The sequence below is a fragment of the Falco cherrug genome, chromosome 14, assembly GCF_023634085.1.
Source record: "Falco cherrug isolate bFalChe1 chromosome 14, bFalChe1.pri, whole genome shotgun sequence".
In the NCBI taxonomy this organism is placed as follows: Eukaryota; Metazoa; Chordata; class Aves; order Falconiformes; family Falconidae; genus Falco; species Falco cherrug.
In genome coordinates this window covers 19,356,128-19,377,033 of record NC_073710.1, presented here as the reverse complement: position 1 = coordinate 19,377,033, position 20,906 = coordinate 19,356,128, and the positions used below count along the sequence as shown (strand labels likewise).

The 20,906-nt window shown below is 46.6% G+C and overlaps 1 protein-coding gene across 19 annotated transcripts in view; it reads right to left on the bottom strand.

Moving 5' to 3' along the window:
- Window positions 1–992: 992 nt before the first annotated feature.
- Window positions 993–20,906, bottom strand: part of KLHL36 (kelch like family member 36) — a 97,890-nt gene continuing 77,976 nt past the window's right edge. For 16 of the 19 annotated variants that reach the window (XM_055726975.1, XM_055726982.1, XM_055726985.1 and 13 more), the window contains 5 exons: window positions 20,661–20,781; window positions 16,827–16,909; window positions 11,903–12,976; window positions 10,918–11,075; window positions 993–4,400 (listed from right to left, as the gene is read on the bottom strand). In XM_055726975.1, coding sequence (XP_055582950.1) covers window positions 3,845–4,400; window positions 10,918–11,075; window positions 11,903–12,976; window positions 16,827–16,886 — 1,848 coding nt within the window. In that variant the 5' untranslated portion in view covers window positions 16,887–16,909; window positions 20,661–20,781 and the 3' untranslated portion in view covers window positions 993–3,844. Of the gene's footprint in view, window positions 4,401–10,917; window positions 11,076–11,902; window positions 16,742–16,826; window positions 16,910–17,319; window positions 17,344–20,660; window positions 20,782–20,906 lie in introns of those variants that run through there. The other 3 variants (XM_055726986.1, XM_055726980.1, XM_005432388.3) reach the window with 3 other exon arrangements.

Here is a 20,906-nt window from a genome sequence, read left to right as displayed (position 1 = left end):
TGAGGTAGAGCAGTAGTTATTTTTCCCCAGGGCAGGAAGAGCGAGCTGTGCTCCCTGACAAGAAGTAAAATGTTTTACAAAGCTTACAGGTGAAGGCAGCGGTGTGTACAGGGGCGGGAGCCAGGCTGATTCCCTAGGAGCACGGACCAGCAGGATACGCCTTTTCTCTACCACTCTTAATTACTCACTGAGAGAGCTGCTCAGACCTCGACAAGCAAAGCACAAATCCGCTTGTGCCATCCACATTCTCCCTTTCACTCCTGCAGAATGCCAGCGCACCGATTTCACAAAGCAGTTCAGCACTTGGGAGCTTGATTTATTTTCAAGTATTGTGTGCTATCTGCTAACGCTTCCCACACGATGATAAGCCGTGTCTGGGTACACAACATCCACAATCCAGGGGCACTCTGCCAGACGCTGCTTTTAGCAGCGCTTACTGCCGTGGGCCTCGTAGGTGCCAATGGTATTTATTCATTTGTTCCTGTAATAATGGAAACGTGCTTACGGCAACAGCAGGTACGATACCCCAGTGACATCTAGTAACACACAAGATGCCCCAAACTCGCTTATACCCTCTGTTTTTGAAGGGACTATTACGGATTGGGAACAGTAAAGCTTCCTTTGATGAGTGCTGAGGTTGTATTTTGCCCGTGCAATTAAGTTTAATGTTATGAAGTCCTAACTGTGTTTTATCTACTCCCCATTAAATACTATCTTTGAAACCACTATATAGACCGGCCTGGGTCTTTTGTCACAGCTGCAAAAAATGTGAAAAGTAATTTCTGACTGCCTGCCTTGGCAAATTATGCAGAAAAGGTGGATTAGCCAAATAACTTATATTTCTGCTTCCTATTTTTATATTTACCTTCTGCCTATTAAAATGTTTCCACCATTATCAGTGCCACCTAAAAATAATCACAAAATTGCTTCCCTCCAACTTATAGAAAAGGAAAACCTCAATGAAATCAAAACACGAGTCAGATGGTGATGAATACAATATTCTAAACTGGATTTATTTTTTCCAGACATTAATGTAATACATAAACACATTAAAAGAGGGATATAGTAACAGGCAACCCATTAACAGAAACAAAGCAAGTCTTTGAAATCTTTGTCCTATACTTACACATGAAAATGTCCCAGAAAGTTAAGTAGTTGTTAGTCAATATAGCAAGGATTTCAGATATAAAAACCCCCCAAACATCTCATTAATGAGTTTGCCATAACCAAAATGATTGTTTTGGTTTTGTTTTGTAGTGTTTGTTTTTTTTTTTTTTAATTTATTTTTAGGATAAAAAAAAGAATAACCATTACTTCATGCAGTGTACAAAGGCTTTAAAATAAATCTGTTAATGCAAATGAAAGACTTACTCCTGGGGCTTTTTTTTTTAAAAAAAAACAAAAAACAAAAAACAAAACAACCAAAAAAACCTCAAGGAGCTTAACAAAATTAATTTCAACTAGTTTCTTGAATCCCTTCTTGGGACTAAAGAAGAAACCTGTAACTTTCTTGCACTCCAGAAATTTATTCAGAGGTACCTCTTTCAATACAAATATGTTCTTACAATATATCTAAGCATTCTTTAATTTGCAAGAGCTTCAAATGAAATTAAGTGCGAAAATGTTTTCTTAGTGTTTGCTAATTACTGACGTAAATAGTTGGGGAATAAAAATGAAAAAAAAAAAAAAAAAAAAAAAAAAAGGGTAGCTGGGTATCAACTGTACGTACACCAGACAGGAAAAAAAAAAAAAAAAGGCAAATCTGAAATAGACGGTTACGGTGCACAAGGGAGATGTTAAAGAAGGACTGAGGAAGAAATAACAGCAACAACCAACAGTTCCCCAGCAGAACTTTACACCAAAGCCCTTGAAATCCACTCAGCAGATCACCAATAGCTGAAAATAAAGCGTGTTTATTAGCATGTCTGGCGAGCCGGACAAGCGGCCGTACAATAGTCACAATGATAGCTGCCTGCCTGACAATGCTGGCAACGTAAATGCTGCCCCAACAGCTGCAGCGCATCCCCACCAACCACACAGAGACGAAAAGATCCACCAGATCGTGAGCCCCTGACAGCAACAACGGGTCACGATTACAGAGCAGTAGCATCTACAGTAAATAATACATGGCAAACAAGAGACTGAGTTAGCAAAATATGTTATAAAAAAGTATAAAAGTTGTTTTTAAAAACTTTCTAAAAATTTCTTCTTTTGGGAAGTAGGAATATTAATCTGTGGCCTGGCATTACTACAGTAACTGAAATGGTTGTATCAGATTGCTGGTGATCGACTTCTTGCAAATCAGAGGTGCATTTGTAAAATGCCCCAGGGTGAATGCCTGAAAGCTGGCCAGACAGTCGGGGAATTTTAATATCTGCACCAGAATCAGCTGTGTTTGTAGAGGGTGGACTAACACTTGGGCTGGAAATCTCTTTACTTGGTATGCATAGGAGAGCGTGACACAGAGGATCTAACAGACGATTTTCAGTTCAGTCCCACTGTCTGGATCCCAGACACAGTCCCTCAGCGTATTTTGGGCCTGTCTTGCTGGGGAAGGTGTTTGGTTGCATGCCTGATGAGCCACGGCTTTAAGTCCTCACCCAAACCCATCAGAAAAGGCTACGCTCATGCAAAGACATTTTGAACTTGGGGGAAAAAAATACTAACAAAAAAAAAAAAAAAAAAAAAAAAAAAGAAGATGTGAGCTATTAGCTCAGGCAAAAAAACAAGTTGTGTTCTTGAGGTTTACCGAACCCCAGTTAATCATCCTCTGTTTTTGACAGCAGACAAATCTAGTATGGGCCATGACCATGGTGAGGCTTGAGTTAAATGAAGTGGATCCCAGGTTCTACAGCCTGGTAGGGCTGGGAAGGGACTTCATCTTGCTTCAAGTTCACCTGAAGGATCCCTGCCATTTCTCCCCAACATTACGCTATTCAGCAAACCCCAAACTCGCAGTGAGCTCTATCAGTTTCACCTGCTTTGAAACCCAAGGCAAATCGTGCAGTTTCCCTCCAAATCCTCGAATCTTCCTTCAAGTTCTTCGACCAATTTTTTTTCCCCCCTCATTCTCCGACATGTTTTAAAGCCCAAGAAAACTTGTTGTGTTTAGATATGCAAAGTGCCACAACAAGGGCTGCAAAAGTCATCGCACTTCCCAGATTTCAAAGTTCACAATGGTATCAATCCAAGCCCGAGTAAACCCCATCGATTATTTAGCCACACAGTAAAGTCTTCTTCGTCTTAAGAGTACAGTGGAGTTATTTGCTCTTTGAGCTGATCCGGACCTGCATTCACCAAAACCAGTATTCTCTTTGAACACTGGTGTTCCAGAAATCTGATACTAACAACTCAAGAATGTATTGTAAATTATATTCAATGTTACAAAAATTCAAGATTTACAAAATCAAAGACCTGGTTCTTTGGGGTTTTTTTAAGCAGTTGCTTCTGAACTCCTTTGAACTGCCCTGTAACTTCACTTACTCCCCTGCCTCCCTCCCCCCCGACATTATCATCTCAGCCACAGATTCAACCTTACTTAAAAAACGTTGACATAATACTATGTATGTGGAAATGCCATGTACCACAGAAGTAAAAGACTAAGCCTTAACATCCAGGAGAGCAGCATAACCTCTCTTGCTATATCACCCCCCTATATGGTAGGAGGTTGGGGGTTTTTTTGGTTTCTTTTGTTGTTTTTACCTTAAACATGAGCTTAATCAAAAAAACACATTCAACTGTATGTTCTCTGAGGCTTCAGAAGACGTGTGTGTGTGTCCCCATTTAAAAAGAAAAAGAATCAAGGGTAGATAGAAATGATTAAAGGGTGGTTATCCAGAAGTAGTCATCTTCCTCTATCTTGATGTTTTTTTGTTTTTGTTTTTTTCTTTTTGTCCTCTGTTTTGGGTTTCAATGCACAGACACATGCAGACACACCGGCAATTGCTTTGGGTAAGTCAGTTCCTTTGTACCACTTATTTTTCTCCTTATCATAAACCTGGACTGTTTTGGAGAAGACCGTTTCCTCCCAGCTGTAGCCTCCGAGGATATAAATCTTGCCTTCCCAAACTGCCACCCCTGACTCACTGTTTGCTTGCAACAGAGGAGCAACTCTGGTCCACTGGTTACACTGAGGGCTGTACGACTCCACACTCAGAATGTCAAAACGAGCCATGGTTTCTATGTTGTCATCGCTGCCACCGATGGAGTAGATACTGTCCTGTAAGGTGCACATGCTGTGCCACCCTCGAGCAGTGATCATCGGCCTCTTCTCCTCCCAAACATCTGTGCGGTAATCATAACACAGCAGGTTTTTTCTATAGGGGCCAATTTGGTAATCGTGGCCTCCTGAAATGTACACAAATTCCTTGTAGACTGTTCCAGCATGGCCATAGGTGAACCTAGGACAGGCAAACAAAAGCGAGCCGACTTAGGACTTAGGAATTTTATCAAGATACACAAAGCATTCAACAAGGACTGGTACTAGAGAAGAAAATAAACAGTAACTAAAGACAGAAGACTCCCTAATCCTGTTAGTTACCCAGTAACTATTCTTATTCGTACCGCTTCACCCTGCACTGCAGAGCGATAAGGTACGACAATCACTTTTTAAGGCATCCTTTTCATACCTGGTCGCTACCGAGCACTAAGGTATGACAATCACTTTTTAAGGCATCCTCTACAGTGTGTCATACAACAGAAGTAACCCATCCTGCTCTAGTTGGCATGGCCTTCACTCCCATTTTCCTGTTCCAGTGCTTGGGTTGGATCAGTCTGAGAGGGCCAGAGAGGAAAAAATCCACATCTCAGCAAGGGTTTCTATGACAGAAAGAGGAAATAATCATGATACCTCTCAGACTTACCAGTAGCAATTAACCAAGAAAAACCAACAAGAAAACTGCTGCTGCCTTCCCCTTCCACAGTTTCAGGATTATGAATCACGTTTCTTACCCACTAGTGTTCACAGCCCAGTTTATTTGCAGTCATGATACATGCAGCGTACTTTTCATGCGCTATCCATCTGCTCTACCACTTCTGCCACACAGGTGGTAACTCCTTTGGTCGCCCCAGGACACGACAACAGACCTCAGTCCATCACAGGTCAGAGTCCACGTTTGAAGTAAGGCAGAATGAGATGGCAGAACCAACGTCACGCATGCTGTTTCCACAGGGCAGAGAGAAACCCCCTTTGATCAGCTATAATAAAGCCACTAAAAACCTAGTTCTGGAAGCTGCTCTTAACCTCACACGCTAGGATATACCTGACCAAATCCCTTTGAGCTCTTAGAAGTGGAATGCTAAGGTGAGGGACAGCCCCAGTTTCTTTGAACATACCTTTCCTGCACACACTTTTTTTTTTTTTTTTTTTTTTTGAGGGGGGTGTGTGTGTGCTAAAAGATGTAGCTGCAGCACCAGCCACAGCAAAACGTCTCTCACACCAACACAAAAATCCCAAACAATTTAATACCCATAGGGCTGCAGAGCAATATACTCATCATGCTGCACTCACAAGCCTCTGCTACCCTCCTTTGTAGTAGGACTCAAGACAACTCAATCTCTACGGCAGACAAACCTACGCCAGCATTACTTTAGCCTGGAATGCTTTTGAACCATGCCTGAACACGCTCAAAACTCAATGTGGATAGAACCTTGAGCTGTTTTTATTTCACGTGGTAATAGTCTCTCTCAGCTACACAGACAGTATCATAGCTTCTTCCACACACTTAAGTGCCAAGCACTTGTGTGCCAAGGGAAAAGGGGGAATAGAAAAGAAAACCCATATTTACCCTGGAAGCACAACACTTCTGAGAAAAGCTAAAAGATGTTTATTATTCTAGATGCCTACCAAAGCTTCTGATCCCTGACCACTGTCTGAATCAGATATTTTAACAGGCTCCTGCTATAAAAAACAGAAAAATCCTGGACACTCTTGGCCTAATGCTGAGTGACCAGGACAAACCTTCCAACTACAGAGGCTGGAGCACCATCCCTGGACACCTTGCACAGGTGGCTTCCGACCTGTACTGCTTCTTAGCCACTCAGAAAAAAAGAAAGAAAGAAAGAAAGAAAGAAAAAAAAAAGAAAAAGGAAAAAAAAAAAAAGAGAGAGAGAGGACTAAGGCATAGTTATGAGACTTTATCCAAAACGGCAACTCAAAAAATTCCACAGCTCATGATCTGCCTAACCATGGAAGCACGTAACTCGTGCTCGGTGCTTCATTTTGACATGAAATATCATGAGCACGCGCACCCCAGCTTTCACACCTGCCAGAAACGCTACAGCAGGTAGAGCATACATAGATGCTGCTCTGCCTTGTTTGTGGTCTCTTACAGACAAGAACTGGTAACGTAAGTCTCTAGTGGCACTCAGTCTGGTTGCTACAGTCTTTGCTTCTCTATATACACTGGAACAGGTCTCAGAAAGTAGACTACCTGTCTGGGAGGTGGGATGGGAAACTTAAATTCACTCCTTTCCTCAAACTGCGTTAGATTTTAAACCTACATCTAACCAGCAAGCTGCCCAGGGGACGTGCAGCGCACTCCACTGCAGAGGTTGCATCAGATAACAGATAGTTATGAGGAGTCAGAAGGAGAAAAGCGCAATGGCACGGAATTCAACACAAAGCCCAGGGTTATGGTACTGCTGATAGCAATCACACTACATCTAGCATTTGGGGAGGGGGGGGGGAACCAACAAAAAAACCTGTAAGTTAAGAAAAACGTGAGTGACCTTTGCAGAAGCAGGTTAAATGTTTTCCTACACTAACTGGAAAGTGGAATTCTGTACGGGTAAGCAAGCAATAGGCACTTTCTCTCAAGCACACGTGTGCAGTCTAGCATAGACAGCTACAGAAAAAGCACTGATGCTTTTCTCTTTGCCTCAATCAATGGCTATAGCTAGTGAACAGCAATAGCTACAAGAGTAATTTGAAAGAGGCAATCGTATCTGAAACATCAAATCAATCCTCAGATGGTTATTTTCCAATATAGGGAGATTACCCATTGAAATACGCTAGAAGTGTTTCACTTTGCCTGACTCCTAAAAACCTCATCCAAAATTGCACATACTCGGCTTCCCATTAATAAAGAACTGCGTGAAACTTAATGCACAAATTGAAAACAATCAATAGAAATCCTTTCTGCAAGCCCTACGGTTTAAACAGAGGCATTTCTAAACATGCAACAGAACAGGACACTTCAATACAGTGGGGCCAGACATCCTCCAACAGAAAGCATCAAGCATTTTGGCAGTATTATATGTAAGAGTGGCCAGCAAAAGATAAAGAGGCCTTAAGGAGAAAGAAGTTTTGATTCATAACATCTGCTAGAGCCAGTCACTGATTTTGAATGACTTACCCAGATACAATGCTGCAAAAATTCAGTTTCTGACCCAGTAACACCATTCAGTAAATGCTGAAAAATCTACCATTTGTTTTCTTAAACAGAAGAACACTTGGCCTAACTCGATAAAGCTTTGGGAATCCCCTACTCCAACCAAAGTCCAGACAAGCTGTGGTTGCTTTGAATCTCAGTGTCCACCAGTTGCAACCCTGTGAGATTATTCATGACTAGCACAGCAGATGCCATCATTCCTTAACCTGTTCCAACACATTTTCTCATACAACTTTTTTCAGTTGTTTTGCCAAACTTTAACCTAGGGCCACTCAATTAACTTCACTGATGTCTGCAGCAGACTTTTTCATGGATGAGGACACACTGCACCGACTTCTGCTGTGCCAAGCTTGTCAGCCACTGCTGCTCCCTTCTGGGCTAGAAACTATGGCAGCAACTGCTCCCAAAGAGCCTGGGAAAACAGGGAAAAAAAATAATATATATATATATAGGACCTCTCTGAAGAATGGGAAAGGTATCCTACAACCAAGGGACCCTAATGAGAGTCAGGCAAAATTCACTTGTTGCAGACTTGGATCAGGTCCCCCCCTTGGATAGCTTGGCTGAAGTTTTCCCCGTTAAGCATCTGCCTCAAGAAGCTGTGTTTTCTTCTCCAGTAAGACACCATTATTTCCATCAAAACAGCTCAGCTCCTTCCAAGAAAGTGGTTAGGGAAAACGGTGTGTTGCTTTGACCACGCTGGGTGGGAAGGGGTGGGGTGACGGGGGTGAAGAAGAGATAAAAAAGAGCTTGCAAAGCGGTTCCTTAGACAAGCATGACTGTGCCTGTGTACAGCAACACGGACACAGGACTTGGCAGCAGACAGGATGCATGTGTATTCAGGGACACATCCATTGCTCTTCTCCTGAAAATCTGCACACATGGCAAACTATAAACCTTGGGAAGGAAAAAAACTAAAACTATTTTCTGGATGTTCCGAGCTGAAGCTTTAACAAATAACCCCTGAGAGTCCAACACCACACAGCTCAAACCTGAACTATGCAAGCCTACACCCTAGAACGACCTCAACGTGCCTATCACTCCAGGGAATCGTCTCCCAGGCTCTCGGCCTGCTGGCTTGGAGCAGTCAGAAACAACACCAGAGGTGCGGGCAGGGACCCTGCTTCTGGTGGCCATGCACCTAAGAGGACAAAAAAATCTGCGTGTGTTGTCTTCAGAGAGAAGAAGAGAGAAAAATGCAGGAAGCAAGGCAGCTACGCTGGGACGTGCTGCCCGATCGGGCAATTAGGAAGCAGACGACTGGAGCTTCTGATTTCCTCTACGTGAGGAGAAAAGATTTGCTGCTAGAATAGGGCTGGGGAAGATGTTATTTGGGTAAAAACAGTAACTACAATCAGTTTGAGCAACAAAAAACTGTGGTGGGGAGGAAACAGAGATCACATCAAGAATATGCTGAAGGGAAGACAGGAGTAGGCAGAAGGAACTGTAGCTAGCATGCTTTCTTCCAGTCTTGAGTAGATCCCAAAATCCTCTCTCATCCTTTCTCCACTGTACGCAGACCCATCTGAAGTACATCAGGAAATGACTGCCCAGATCCCCTTCAGCAGCCCCCCACACCGGCCAGAGCCACCCCTCTCCCCCTGGGCTCAAGCAGCATTCGCTTGTACCTGCACGCAGAAAGGTTCCGTCCTGTTGTCCACCACTATGCTGATTTTTGCCTTTTGCAACCCGCATGAAGTTTTTTTGCTTTATTCCTTCCATGCAGAAAAACGGTTGTTGCTAACAACCGAGGCAAGTGTTCTCCACAAGGAGAGAGGGCCGAAGACAGAAAATCTGAAGGTACTAAGTGTCCATTAAGATCTAAAGACACATGAACGCGCAGGACAGCAGCTAAGTGGAAAAGTGGGAAACTATCTAGTTCACTACACAGCTGCACAAACACCTGACCTGGCTCAAGGGACAGCTCGCATGGGCTGAGGACAGAGCAGGCAGGAAGAAAGGATGCAGAACTATTTTTTGGGGGATGCAGCAATAACTTAAAATAGTCACTGTACTACAAGCCTAACCCTGCAGCTCAGCAGCCAGCTAAGGCAGTGCAAGTGGGGTTATGCCATAAGGGGGGACTTTTGCCTAGTCCAAGCAGATCAACTAGGCAACTTAATAAAAAATTAACACCCCCCACATCAAAATTCACTTTTAAATGCTGCAGCTGCAAAATTCCCAAAGCCAACACACAGGCAGCAGTAGGGACATGCAGACAAACAGCTGCTTCTCAGGCAGCTTACAGTCTGGTTGGCTTAAGCCAACTAGGCAAGTTCCCCCCGAATCATTTATGAGTAAAAACATCTATACCTGTTCTAAGGTGAGCGTTTTTCTAACAACAGAGTTGTCAGGTCACATCTACATAAAAGAAAAGAAAAGCTGTGCTACAATTTCTAGGAGGTGTTACTGAAATCTCACAGGTCACCACAATTAACAGAAGGGCTTAGCAGCCGAAGATACTCTCATGCACAACTTCCCAGGGAAGACTGTGGTGTTTAGCCTCAACTGCTAGATCTGCCTATGTGGGCAGAAATAAAATAGAAGAAAAACATCCTGCTTCTGAAGAGCACTCGAGCCCAGCTGTTAGCCTGGATCAGACTCGCATTGCAGCACCTGCCCAAAATAGAACTGGGCAACAGGCTTCTGTGCCTTCACTGGCTGCCTACGGCGCTGCTGCGCTGCAGCTAAGGGAATAAGGGGAAAAAAACCCCTGAACTCTAAAATCAAATTACAAGTATCTGGTTCATGATGCCACTAAGAAAGCAAGCACCGCTGCTGAAGCTGGATGTTTCAGACATCACAAAAACACCATCTGTATAGCCAATACTCCTGTAATTTCCATGAATGTGAAATATCACTAAATCTAAACAGCTGTTTGAAAATGAAATGCTATTGTACCATGCTTACAAAGTCACCACTCAAATGCTGACTCAAAACACCAGCAATGTCCTGTGCTGCTGTTACAAGATGCACCGCAGTACTAAAGTCTCTCAACAGCGGAGCAGCTAAGTTTTAACTCAGACTGAAAGAAAGAGAGGTCACATTTACTGGGATTACCTATCTGCAATACAGGTAAAGAGGGTTTATCTGCAACAGCCAACCTGAGCAGTCAAACTGAGAGAAACACCTTACATGGCAAACAATCACACCAATGTGGCAAAGGCCAAATAAATCATAAAAGTCTTTGATCAAGATCTAAACAGTGCCTCTGAAAGCATTTAACTCGAGAAAAACATCTTAAGGGTAGTAGAAAGAAATTACAAGAACTCTCCCCCCCATCCTTCAGACATACCTCAGGACAAGGACAACAACTAAAACCAATCAAGCTGATATGAGGCACCCCGACTGAAAGAGCTGGTTGCTCAAATACTAAATGTTGATATGGTTTGTTACTTGCCGATACTGTGTTGGTTATATATTCCCTTGCTTCCCTTCTAGAAACACCCATTCATCACCTAAAGTCACACAAGCTCCCTTTACAACCATTCTTCAAACACAGGAAAACTTTCCAAACATCTGTTACCTGGGCAAGCCTGCGATATAGGACCATGAATCTTTCTGAGGACTGTAGGTCTCAACTGAAGAAAGAGCCCCATTTTCATTCCTGCCACCAACAGCTACCAGCATGTCGGTAATAGCTCCCAGGTAGAAATCTACACGGCGTTGTCTCATGGAGGCAACCTGTCAAAAAAACCCACCAAAATAACACGCTGACATCTTCAAGCATCTGGTAAGCAAGCTGAGTTCAGGTATATTCATGTCTGCGGACAGGATAGTTGCTTCTTCCCATTTATTTGGAAAGGTGAGCTACTGGGTTTGACCATTATATTCATAAAATACTTTTGGTTTTCTGCAGTAGCATGTCACATAGCACTCATTTTCAAGAAAGGGGACAACAGGAAGCATCTATGGGAGAGGTAACTCTAAGTGGTTTTGTGTTACATGGGCCTCCCTCCAAAACTCTGCAAGAAGCATATATTGGATTCACTCAAACCCACAAATGAACCACACAGGATGACTGGTTCGTATAGGAACCTGTGCTGTCTGCAGGGTTTTACAGCGGGACTGGAAGTGAACAGCTGCTTCTAAGAGACACTTAGCGCAGAGACATTTGACAAGCGTCAGAGACATTTTCTTTTTACATTAGACCCGTTTTTGGTTTAGCTGTTGCTTGACAAAGATGAACTAAGCAGTCACCTCTGTACGTCCATTCTAGCATTATTCCCGCAAGTAATCTAAAAAGTCGCAGGTGGGTGCTGACCAGGAATTTCACGGATGAAATGCCCAGATCCCAAGTGAAGTTGAAAATCTGCCCCAAACCCTTTCACTGTAACTTAAGCATTCCCACAAAGGATTCAAGTAGCTGCTTGTTCAACTTAACTTGAATTTCCATTTGCAAGTGTTGCTATGTTGGCTACCCTAATGAGCCCTGTCCTTCCACCAAAAAGAAGAAAACACTCTAAACATTAAGGACTTCAAACAGAGAAATAATACAGCTTAAGTCTCACCTTTATCCACTGGTTACAGCGGGGATCATACCTATATAGGAGATTTGAAGCTGCATCCCCTCCATTGTCTCTTGAAAAGCTGCCTCCGGCTATGAAGATGAAGCCTCCCAAGACTGCAACACAGTGGTGACTTCGTCTGGCTGGGAGAGGGGTCTCTGCTACCCACTGCCCCTTCCTGGTGTCCAAGAAGCAGGTATCATCGCTCAGTTCCAGGCACCGTTCGGAAACCTCCCCTCCCACAAAGAGGAGCCTCTCCTCGCAGGTCCGCAGGGCCGTCCGCTTGTTTTGCAGCACTGGCTGAGCCGTGACGTTGTTATGATAGTTCACCGCCTCCTCTATAAACCCCTCACAGTTTGCTTCTTTGGGAAGAAGAGAGCAGACAGCAGGCTTGACTCGATGGAGGAGATCGCTTTTAGGTATCAAGGGAAAGTGAATGTTATCCAGAACCTGGTAAGCCTCGTTCTCCCTTTCCGGGTACTGGGTGAGCCACTGCAATGCAGCCTGCAGCAAGTCGTGCTCACACTCCTGCTGCACGTTGCTGCTGTCCAGGTATTGGCACAACTTCTGCAAGGAAATGTTCTGCAGGAAGTCTGGGGTGAAGGACAGCGTGCCAAAGTTCTGCAGGATGAAAGAATCAATGTAGGAGTCAAGGCGCTTCAGGTTGTAAATAGAGGCTAGCTCTTGCAGGTACAAATAGTTCTCCTCGCTCACTTCATTCTCCAGATACTCACAACAGAAGTCGACCACCTTCCAGATCTGCAGCAGGTGAGCCGTTTCGAGCACGTAGTCGATATTGCCTCCATCTAAAGACAGCTCGCTGCCATAAAGGAAATCCACCACAGCCTTGAGACCAATGTAAGAGGCTCCAAAAAGTTCAACCTCTTTTTGGTGGGCTTCTCGCATACCAATGGTGAACATAGAGTTGAAGTAGTCACTGCAAACAGCAAGGAGGTTCCGATGGGCTGGGACCCGCTGCTCATCCACCACGAGGACAATGTCACAGAAGAGGCCTCGGTGCCTCTGCTCATTCAGGCTCTGAAGAACTAGGCTAGAGTGGTCGTCCCACCTGTACACCTGCAATAAACACACAGTTATCAGGCAGATGTCATCTTCACCGAGATAAGTTTCAGTGTGCACAAAGAATTTTCCCATTAGATGTAGTCATAGACGAGACAGAGAAAGCTTACTCGTGCTGCACATTTATACTAAATGCTGACTTGAGACAGCTGGCAAGCAACACAGTATGAGCCCCAGCTCCTCACCTTCACTTTGAAAGGCCGATACGTAGGCTTTTGCTGCTTCTTACTCCCTGTTTTTTATCATTTACTCCTACCTCCTCCACAATGCTGCATCCAAACCTCCTCCCTGATGATTTATACAGGCACAATTTTCTGAAACTCTGCCACTCATTGTCTTCAGGACATCTTACTGACAGTTCCTTTCTTACTTGTCCCCCAAACGACTCCTTACAGAGTTCTTCTCAACTAAGCTACTTGCTCAGTATTTGGAGCTGGAGACACACAGGCAGCATTATGCCAGATTTTCATTCAGCCCATGTATTGTTTGGGTTACTGCTTACTTGACAGCTACCCCTTCTTAAATCTTTTCAGAAGTCTGCATTTCTAAGCTCGTTAGGGTAAAATCCCTCTCTTTCTTTCCACATTATTCCAGGCACACACACTGCATTCAAAAATAATAGCTGTTTATTTATGTGCAAAGCCACACATGGGGATAACTTATTCCCACGAGATTTCTACTTGCTTCCAGAAGCTGAGGTAGTTTTTGTTTTCATGAATATGACTAAATATTTTTCTTTTAAAGAAAGGGGAAAACGCCCTCAGAACATGTCCGTTAAGTGCCCTTCTGGGATCCCTCTGGTCCAGACACTCTTCCCATCAGCTCTGTACGTGCCACAGAGCTTTTGAGGCAACCACTGCTTGCCTCTTTCTCACAGCCTGACGTTACCAGTCCTAAGAAAAGACAAAATGGAAATGTTTTGTCACCCCTTGAATGTCCTGCAGAACACGCAGCTGAAGGGGCTGGTCACCCCTGTATGTGAAGCGACACAGCTTGAAGGACTACCCTTCCGGAGGGATGGAAAGCTCGATGATACAGTCAGTTACCTTGTGCTCTCTCTTAATAAAAGCCAGGTTAAGTTAAATGCAAATACATAACTTTAATTACCAAATCTAAAACAAGCAGAGTTGCAGAGCCTGTAGGAACATGTAAGAGAAGGCAGCACATCTTTGTATCGCACCTAAGTCAGCTGTGAACAGTTCTGGCTGTAGGACCCTGGGTCCTGCCCAGCTCTACGCTGTCAGAGCGCGTTCCCAGAAGTGACACCCTGAAAAGGTCTCTCAGTCCGTTTTGACACTGAAAACGGTCACACAGATGACCTGAGGTCTCTTCAAGCCTCTCGGGCATTCAACCTTTCCTTCACCAAACTGTTGCTTCTCCTAGAAATCCTATCTGTGGCTTTCCTGGTTTCCCAAACAGAAAGCACATGATTGCTGCTGTCTGGCTAAACCATTAATGGGTTGGTTAAACCATGGTGAGACAATCTCTCTAAACACCTGGATGGGAAAGGTTCAAGTCCTAGAGCCATGGTTTTTTTTCCTCTGCACACAACCCTCACTCTACATATGCCCTCTGTGTACATCATTTGGTAATTGTACTTTTATACGCTGAGATAACCAGGATTAAGGTACGCGGCTCACCACTGTCCAGACATGATGGCAGCCAATCATCCTCAGCTAATTCCAACCTCGGGAGCCTGACCTCCCACAACTGCCTTTCAGCAGTCCGTGGAATAGCGACAGGCAGTCCGCCAAAGATCAAACCCAAATTAATAACCAAATGTGCTGCTCTTAGCGTGATATCCCAGTGGTTTCTCTTTAGTTTTGCTTACGCTCTTTTCTAAACAATGGAGACGCAGCTGCCAAAAAGCCTTCTGTTGGAGTAACTTTGTACGTGCAAGTGTACAGAGTTAAACCAATCTAAGTGAAGAGGCTTCAATAATTCTAAGTCTTCTGGACCAAAACTCTTTAATTTGCCTTATACTCATCGCCTCATCCTACCTCAGAACTTAAAAAAGAGATCTATGGCATAGACAAAGTAACTTCCACTGAGGAGTAAAACTGCCAGAGACCTGTAATACAAGAAAATATGGGCTTTAAGGACTGTACAGTTCTTTATCTTAATTTTTCTGAGGTTGAGAAATGCTGATCTCATACAGGAGCCCAAGCAGAGACCAGGGGATGGAGCAGGTGGCAAAGTACAAACCACGCATTTGAGGCAACTGTGATAAAAAAATCGTGGATGAACAGACAATAACCTCTTACAGCACCCTCTTCTGAATCTCATGGGGACTCATGGGGGACAATTACTGGATTAAACCAAAAACATATTCTCTCTCATCTCTGTAAATTGGCTGATCATTTCTCTCTAATATTCTCTAATACCACCATCGTGCATAACAAGATTACACCAGAATATAAGATTTGCCAGAGATCCTTATTTACTTAGCTGGTTGTCGAGTCAGCAGCATAATCCTGACTGCAAATATGCCTGACAACTTGTACTCCTCAAATCCTTGTAGTCACGTAGAACTGCTGCTACTTCAGGAATCAAGCATAAAATCATTACGTATGGCACTGGGTGGACTCAGAATATATTAACATATTTCAGCCACTTAGCAAGTTCATCTGTTCAGTGAGCAAATATCAGAAGCTGATAGCTGCACGTTTCAAAACCAAGACTAATTTCATACTAAACACGAACATCTTTCTCAAGCTATTTATATTCTGTAGAACAGCTTTAGCATTATCTAGTAATTCTAAATTTAACAGATAGTGACAGCTGCTGCCTAAGCAAGAAAATAAAACAATGCTGTCAAGTTAATTAATTTTCAATGTGATGAATTATTATTACATTCAGACTAAACCATTTAAATGGTAGACAGGATCAGCACTCAGGGAAAGATTATATTGGTAGGGATGCACTTAAAAATTAGTCCTAGTTATCTTTTATCAATTGTATTACAGCAGTATTTTAACTTCTTTCTGATTCAAAGATCTAATTCCTTTCAGATCATTAATGCAGTCCCACTACTCGTCAGTGATGTGCAGGAAAATGAGATCTGCCTCATTCAACTTTTTAAAGACAGATTACAGGCACCGAAAAGTTTCTCTTTTCTAGCCGTTGTCGGTAGTACAAGGTACTTGCTCTGCAGCTTCTATAACCTAGTGCTCGCACTAGAACAGAAAAGCGGTTTTCACGGGTATGAAACAAAGTGAACGTAATAATTACAGCTGACAATAATGTCTTACAGATCTCTGGCCACCATCCTGATGACCTGCTAAAGAGCTACCCAAGATGGATCCCCAACTAAAAAACAGTGGATTTGTGCAGACAGAGATTCCATACAAAGAAAATTAACCTCAAAACCAAAGAAAACATCTCGAGTTCACCCGAATAACCACTGCCTGCAGGACCAGGACTCCCGTCTCGTACAAAACAAAGACTAAATCTAAAGAGTAATCCCAGCTTTGCTTCTGTAACTAGCTTGGATTTTAAGAGATGGATCAGTAGGAAAAATTCCCAAAATAAACACAGTGCATGTAACTCTGCTGCAACGATGTGGTTTTCTTTTTTAAGTTATGAGTCATGATGAACAGATGCCCATTTGCTGCTGGTTTTTTGTGTGTGGGGTTTTTTTTTAATCACTAGGTAGTAACTTCTTTATCAAAAATATTTGAGCAGGTAGGCCATTTTCATCTCTCTTTTTAAAAGCTCAGCATATTCATAGTCCCCCCCAAGCAGCCCATCCAAAGGACAGCCTTTTCTGCCCCCCCCCCCCCCCCCCCCCCGCTTCTTGTTATTTCTGACTTGGTTTTTTTCGGCAGGCAACACAAACAGTACAGACCTTTGAGGATTCACTTATCTTGTGTGGGCGACAGATCCTGGTCTGCCTGGTCCCCTCCATGCCGGGCCGGTGTCCCCAGGGCTCTGGAACAGAAGGAGCCGTCAGCCGCGCCGCCCCCGCACCGCGCCCCGCACATCACACGGCCCAGGCCGCCCGCACACGCTCATCTGCGGCTGGAAAGCGGTTCGAGTTTAAAAAAAAAAAAGTATTTTTTGTCGCTCGCTGGCGGTGTTTTCTGGTGTGACTGACGCCGGGCTGTGTCAACGAGTCGGGGGCAGGCGGGCGGTACCGGTGCTCACCGCCGGCTCCCGCAACGGCTGCAGCGGGCGCGGCGCTACCCGGGCCGCGGCCCCTGGGCCCCCGGCGGGCACCGAGCACCGGGGCGGCCCCCGCGGCCCGGCCTCCCGCAGCGCTAGTTCAGGCGGAAAAATAAATAAATAAAAAATAAAAAGGGCGGGGGGAGGGGGAACAACAACAAAGCTGTAGCAAATACCGGGAGGCGGCGGGGCCCGGCCACCGGCAGCTACCAGGGCTCAGCGTCCCGGCGGGCGGCGGGCGGCCTCGCCTCAGGGCCCGCGGCGGCCATGGCCGGCCCAGGAAATGCCGGCTGGCGGGCGGGGAGGGACCGAGGCGGGGCGGGGAGCGGCCCGGGCCGCCCGCGGGGCCGGGGCCGGGGGAGGTGCCGCAGGGCCGGGCCACGCCGCCTTCGGGCCCCCGCCGGGAGCAAACGGCGGGCGCGGCCCGCGGGGCTGGATGGGGCCCCCGCACCCCGGGGCCGGGACCCCCGGCGGGCTCGGGGCGCTCCGTGCCGTGCCGAGGCCCGTGGCGGTGCCCGGCGCTTGACGCAGCGAGGGGACACCGGGCCGCGGTGGCTTGTCAGGGGGTGACAAGCTGCGCGGGTGCGTGTCCGTGAAGGTGCTGGCAGCCCGGTCACCGCCTCGTCGTGCCTGCCTGGGCGTGAAACTATCTGACCCCACACCTGCCTGCCCACTGCTGCAGGGCTTGTCCTCGTGGCTCAGGGCCCAGGGGGCTTAAAAGTTAATAAAAATAATAAAAACCACCTCGGTGAGCAGTGGGGCTGACCGTGCACCTCCTCCAGGGACGCAGAGCGAAGGCTTTGTACGCAGCCACCGCCCAGTCCCACTGCAGGGCAACGGCCTTCACTAAAACCATCAAGTGAAAAAGCCCAGCTCTGCTAACCCAGCGCTCCTGGATGTCCTCCGGGGGTGGCTCAGGACAGCAGAAGCCGGCAAGATCGTCTGGGCATCCAGGCTCCATCTGCTCTCACCCAGGACAGCCCAGCGTCAAGCACATCCCATGCGGTGCCGGGGCAGTGGTCGCAGGCAGACGATGCATACGGCATGGAGCAGCCACGTTCCAGCATGGGGCATGTGCCAGGGCAGCCGGGATGGGACAGCCGGGATGGGACAGCCCTCGCCCAACCCAGCCATCACCCAACCTCCGCTGCCAGCAGCAGCTCCGGTGCTGGGGCAGTAGCATCCAGCCGGCTGTGTCTGTTCTTCAGCCACCCCAGAGGAGCTGGAGATGATGATGAGTTTCTACTAATCTAATCGATTATCAGGTCTGAAGATGAGAAACATTTTTGCTAGCTCTGGTCCCTCCTGCAGCCCTTGTGACTGCGGGGACCCAGGGTAAAGACCCTCAATTCCTGGACTGTCTGAGTAAAAAAGCTACTTTGCCGACAACCCTAATGCTAACTGTGATCTGTAAATTCACAGCAGCCTCTTCCTGAAAAAAAGGTATTCTTCTCTCCATTATTTTCTTTGCTCCTACACAGAAAGGACACAGATGGAGAAGTGGGACTGGGGCCAGCCACACAGAAAAATCAGAAAGGAAGCAAAAAGGTGTGATGGCGAAGAGCCACAGGAACAAGGCACGAGCAGCGTATTTCAGAACAGCTAAGCTTCCTGGGGGGCAACGGCTGTGCAGAACCATCCTGTTTGCTCAGTGCCCCCCACATATTCCAAGACCCATCCTGAACTCCATTAGTACAGTCCAGACAGCTGAAGGTCAGTCCACATATCCAAGACTCCGTGCTGACTGGAGACATTATTTTGAGGAAGTTCATAAGTACTCTTTAAGTCCTTTCGCCTTCTCAGTTGTCTGTGCTTCCTCCCTGAGGACCCCTGTCAGGTGGACAGATGCTCCTGCCAGGCCAGGGACATCTTCCCGCACAGGATGAATAGACCCATGTGTGGAAGATGGAGGTCTTGGAAGTCCCGTATGAAAAGCAAATCAGAGCTCACTGAAGCCAGAAAAGTAGGTATTTTTCTCTCCTCAGTCACGGCCTAATGAAACTGAGCACAATATTTACTCCTTCATGCATTAAAATAAACAATCCATGAAAATGTGTTAAAGACAAGGAAGATAAGCAAAGAGAAGAGGTTCGGTCCCCTGAGGAAGGCATGTATTTCTGAGGTTTGAATCTGACACTTGAAAGTGTGAGGCATGAAGCTCCTAATGAATATAATTTGAACACTCCAGCTCCAGGTTGCAGAGACCTAAGCAATGATGAGGTTTTCTCCTTCTAAAGGGAATGACATTTCAGTCACCCACCTCTGCCCTAGGAAACATCAGGAGCTGAGGAGCAAGCCTGAGGAGACAGGAACAACCAGTAGTTGTTGCAGGTATAAACAGCAGCAAGGTAGTGCCAAAAGATGAGAAATGCCGACTATGAAAAAAAATATGTTTATGAGAAGATAATGGTCAGCATAAAGGCTTTTAAAAAAGAAAAAGCGTTCCTAAAGACAGTTCCAAAAGAAAATCAATAGAAATTCAGAACGATTAATGTGTGATTATGTTATCATCCAGAGCCTGCGGCCTACAGATACTGAGTGATTCACTCAGCTGCTGTTGTCCTACAGTTGTACTGACTTCAGAAATATTTCTCGCTTCCCTATGACCTCATCTACATCACGGAGATGCACTGCAGCAGCACGCTCATGTGCTGGGCACTGATGCTACAGGGAACCTCACGTCATTCAGGACTCCCTCTAGAAGAAGATACGTGCAGGATTAGGGCTTCGCATTGGTATGGCTGTACATTATGTATCTTACAGTTAGCACATGCTCTGGCGAACCCGCTTCTTGAGCTGCCTGAAAACACTCGGTAACTGTGTGGTAATGAGGTTTCTTGCTGTTCTGACTTCACATTTACAACATATTGATGTGAAATAAATAGCGAACATCCCACTGCAGAATTTAAAAGAAATGAAATGTGATACTCTTTATCATGGAATGTAGTTTTTATTAAATTTGCAATACCCAGCTCCCAGGTTTAGGGTAGAAACCCACTAACGCATCACGACTGGTTTTGAAAACTCTGGTCCTTGGGCACAACGTCACCTGATGACATTTATTTCGAGCTGATTTCTGCAAAGCAAACGACCTGTCCCCATTTCCGTGGGCGCAGGGCCGCAGTGCCACCTCACAGACCACCCCTCGGCCTCCGCCCGACGAGCAGCCGCGGCTGCCGCCGACGGACGCGGGTCGGGTGCCGTACGTGGAACTGGCGGCGCTGCGGCGCAGCCCGGCAGGGGGAGACCGCTCCATCCGAAAGGGGCACCCACCGCCAGGCGCGGGCACCCACCGCCTGCACACACCGGGGGCACCGGCCCGAGCTGGCACGGCGCAGCCACCCCACGGAGCCTGCCGGCGGCGCGGCCAGCCCGCACGGCCGGGGCCGGTCCCCAGCGGTGCGCCCCCAGCCGCGGGCCGCCGTGCCCCGCCGCCGCCCCTGCCTGGGTAGCGCTGCCAGGGCCGGGCACAGCCCGCGGGCCGCCCCCCGGAGCCCCTCGCCCTCCCCTCGCCTACCTGCTCCGCTGCTCCGCTACCTCCCGTGCGCCCGGCCCGGCTGCCGGCCCCGCCGCGCCGGCAGCGCCTGCTCCATCTTGCGCATCGCTGCTCGCTCCCTCCTCCTCCCGTCCGTCAGGGGCTGGAAACACATCGGGGGCTGCAAAAACACCGGCGGCCTCCCAGCGCGCGGCTGCGGCGGGGCGAGCCCCGAGCCCCGCGCCCCCCTGCCCGGGCAGCGCCCCGGCGTCGCCTCGGCCGCCAGGC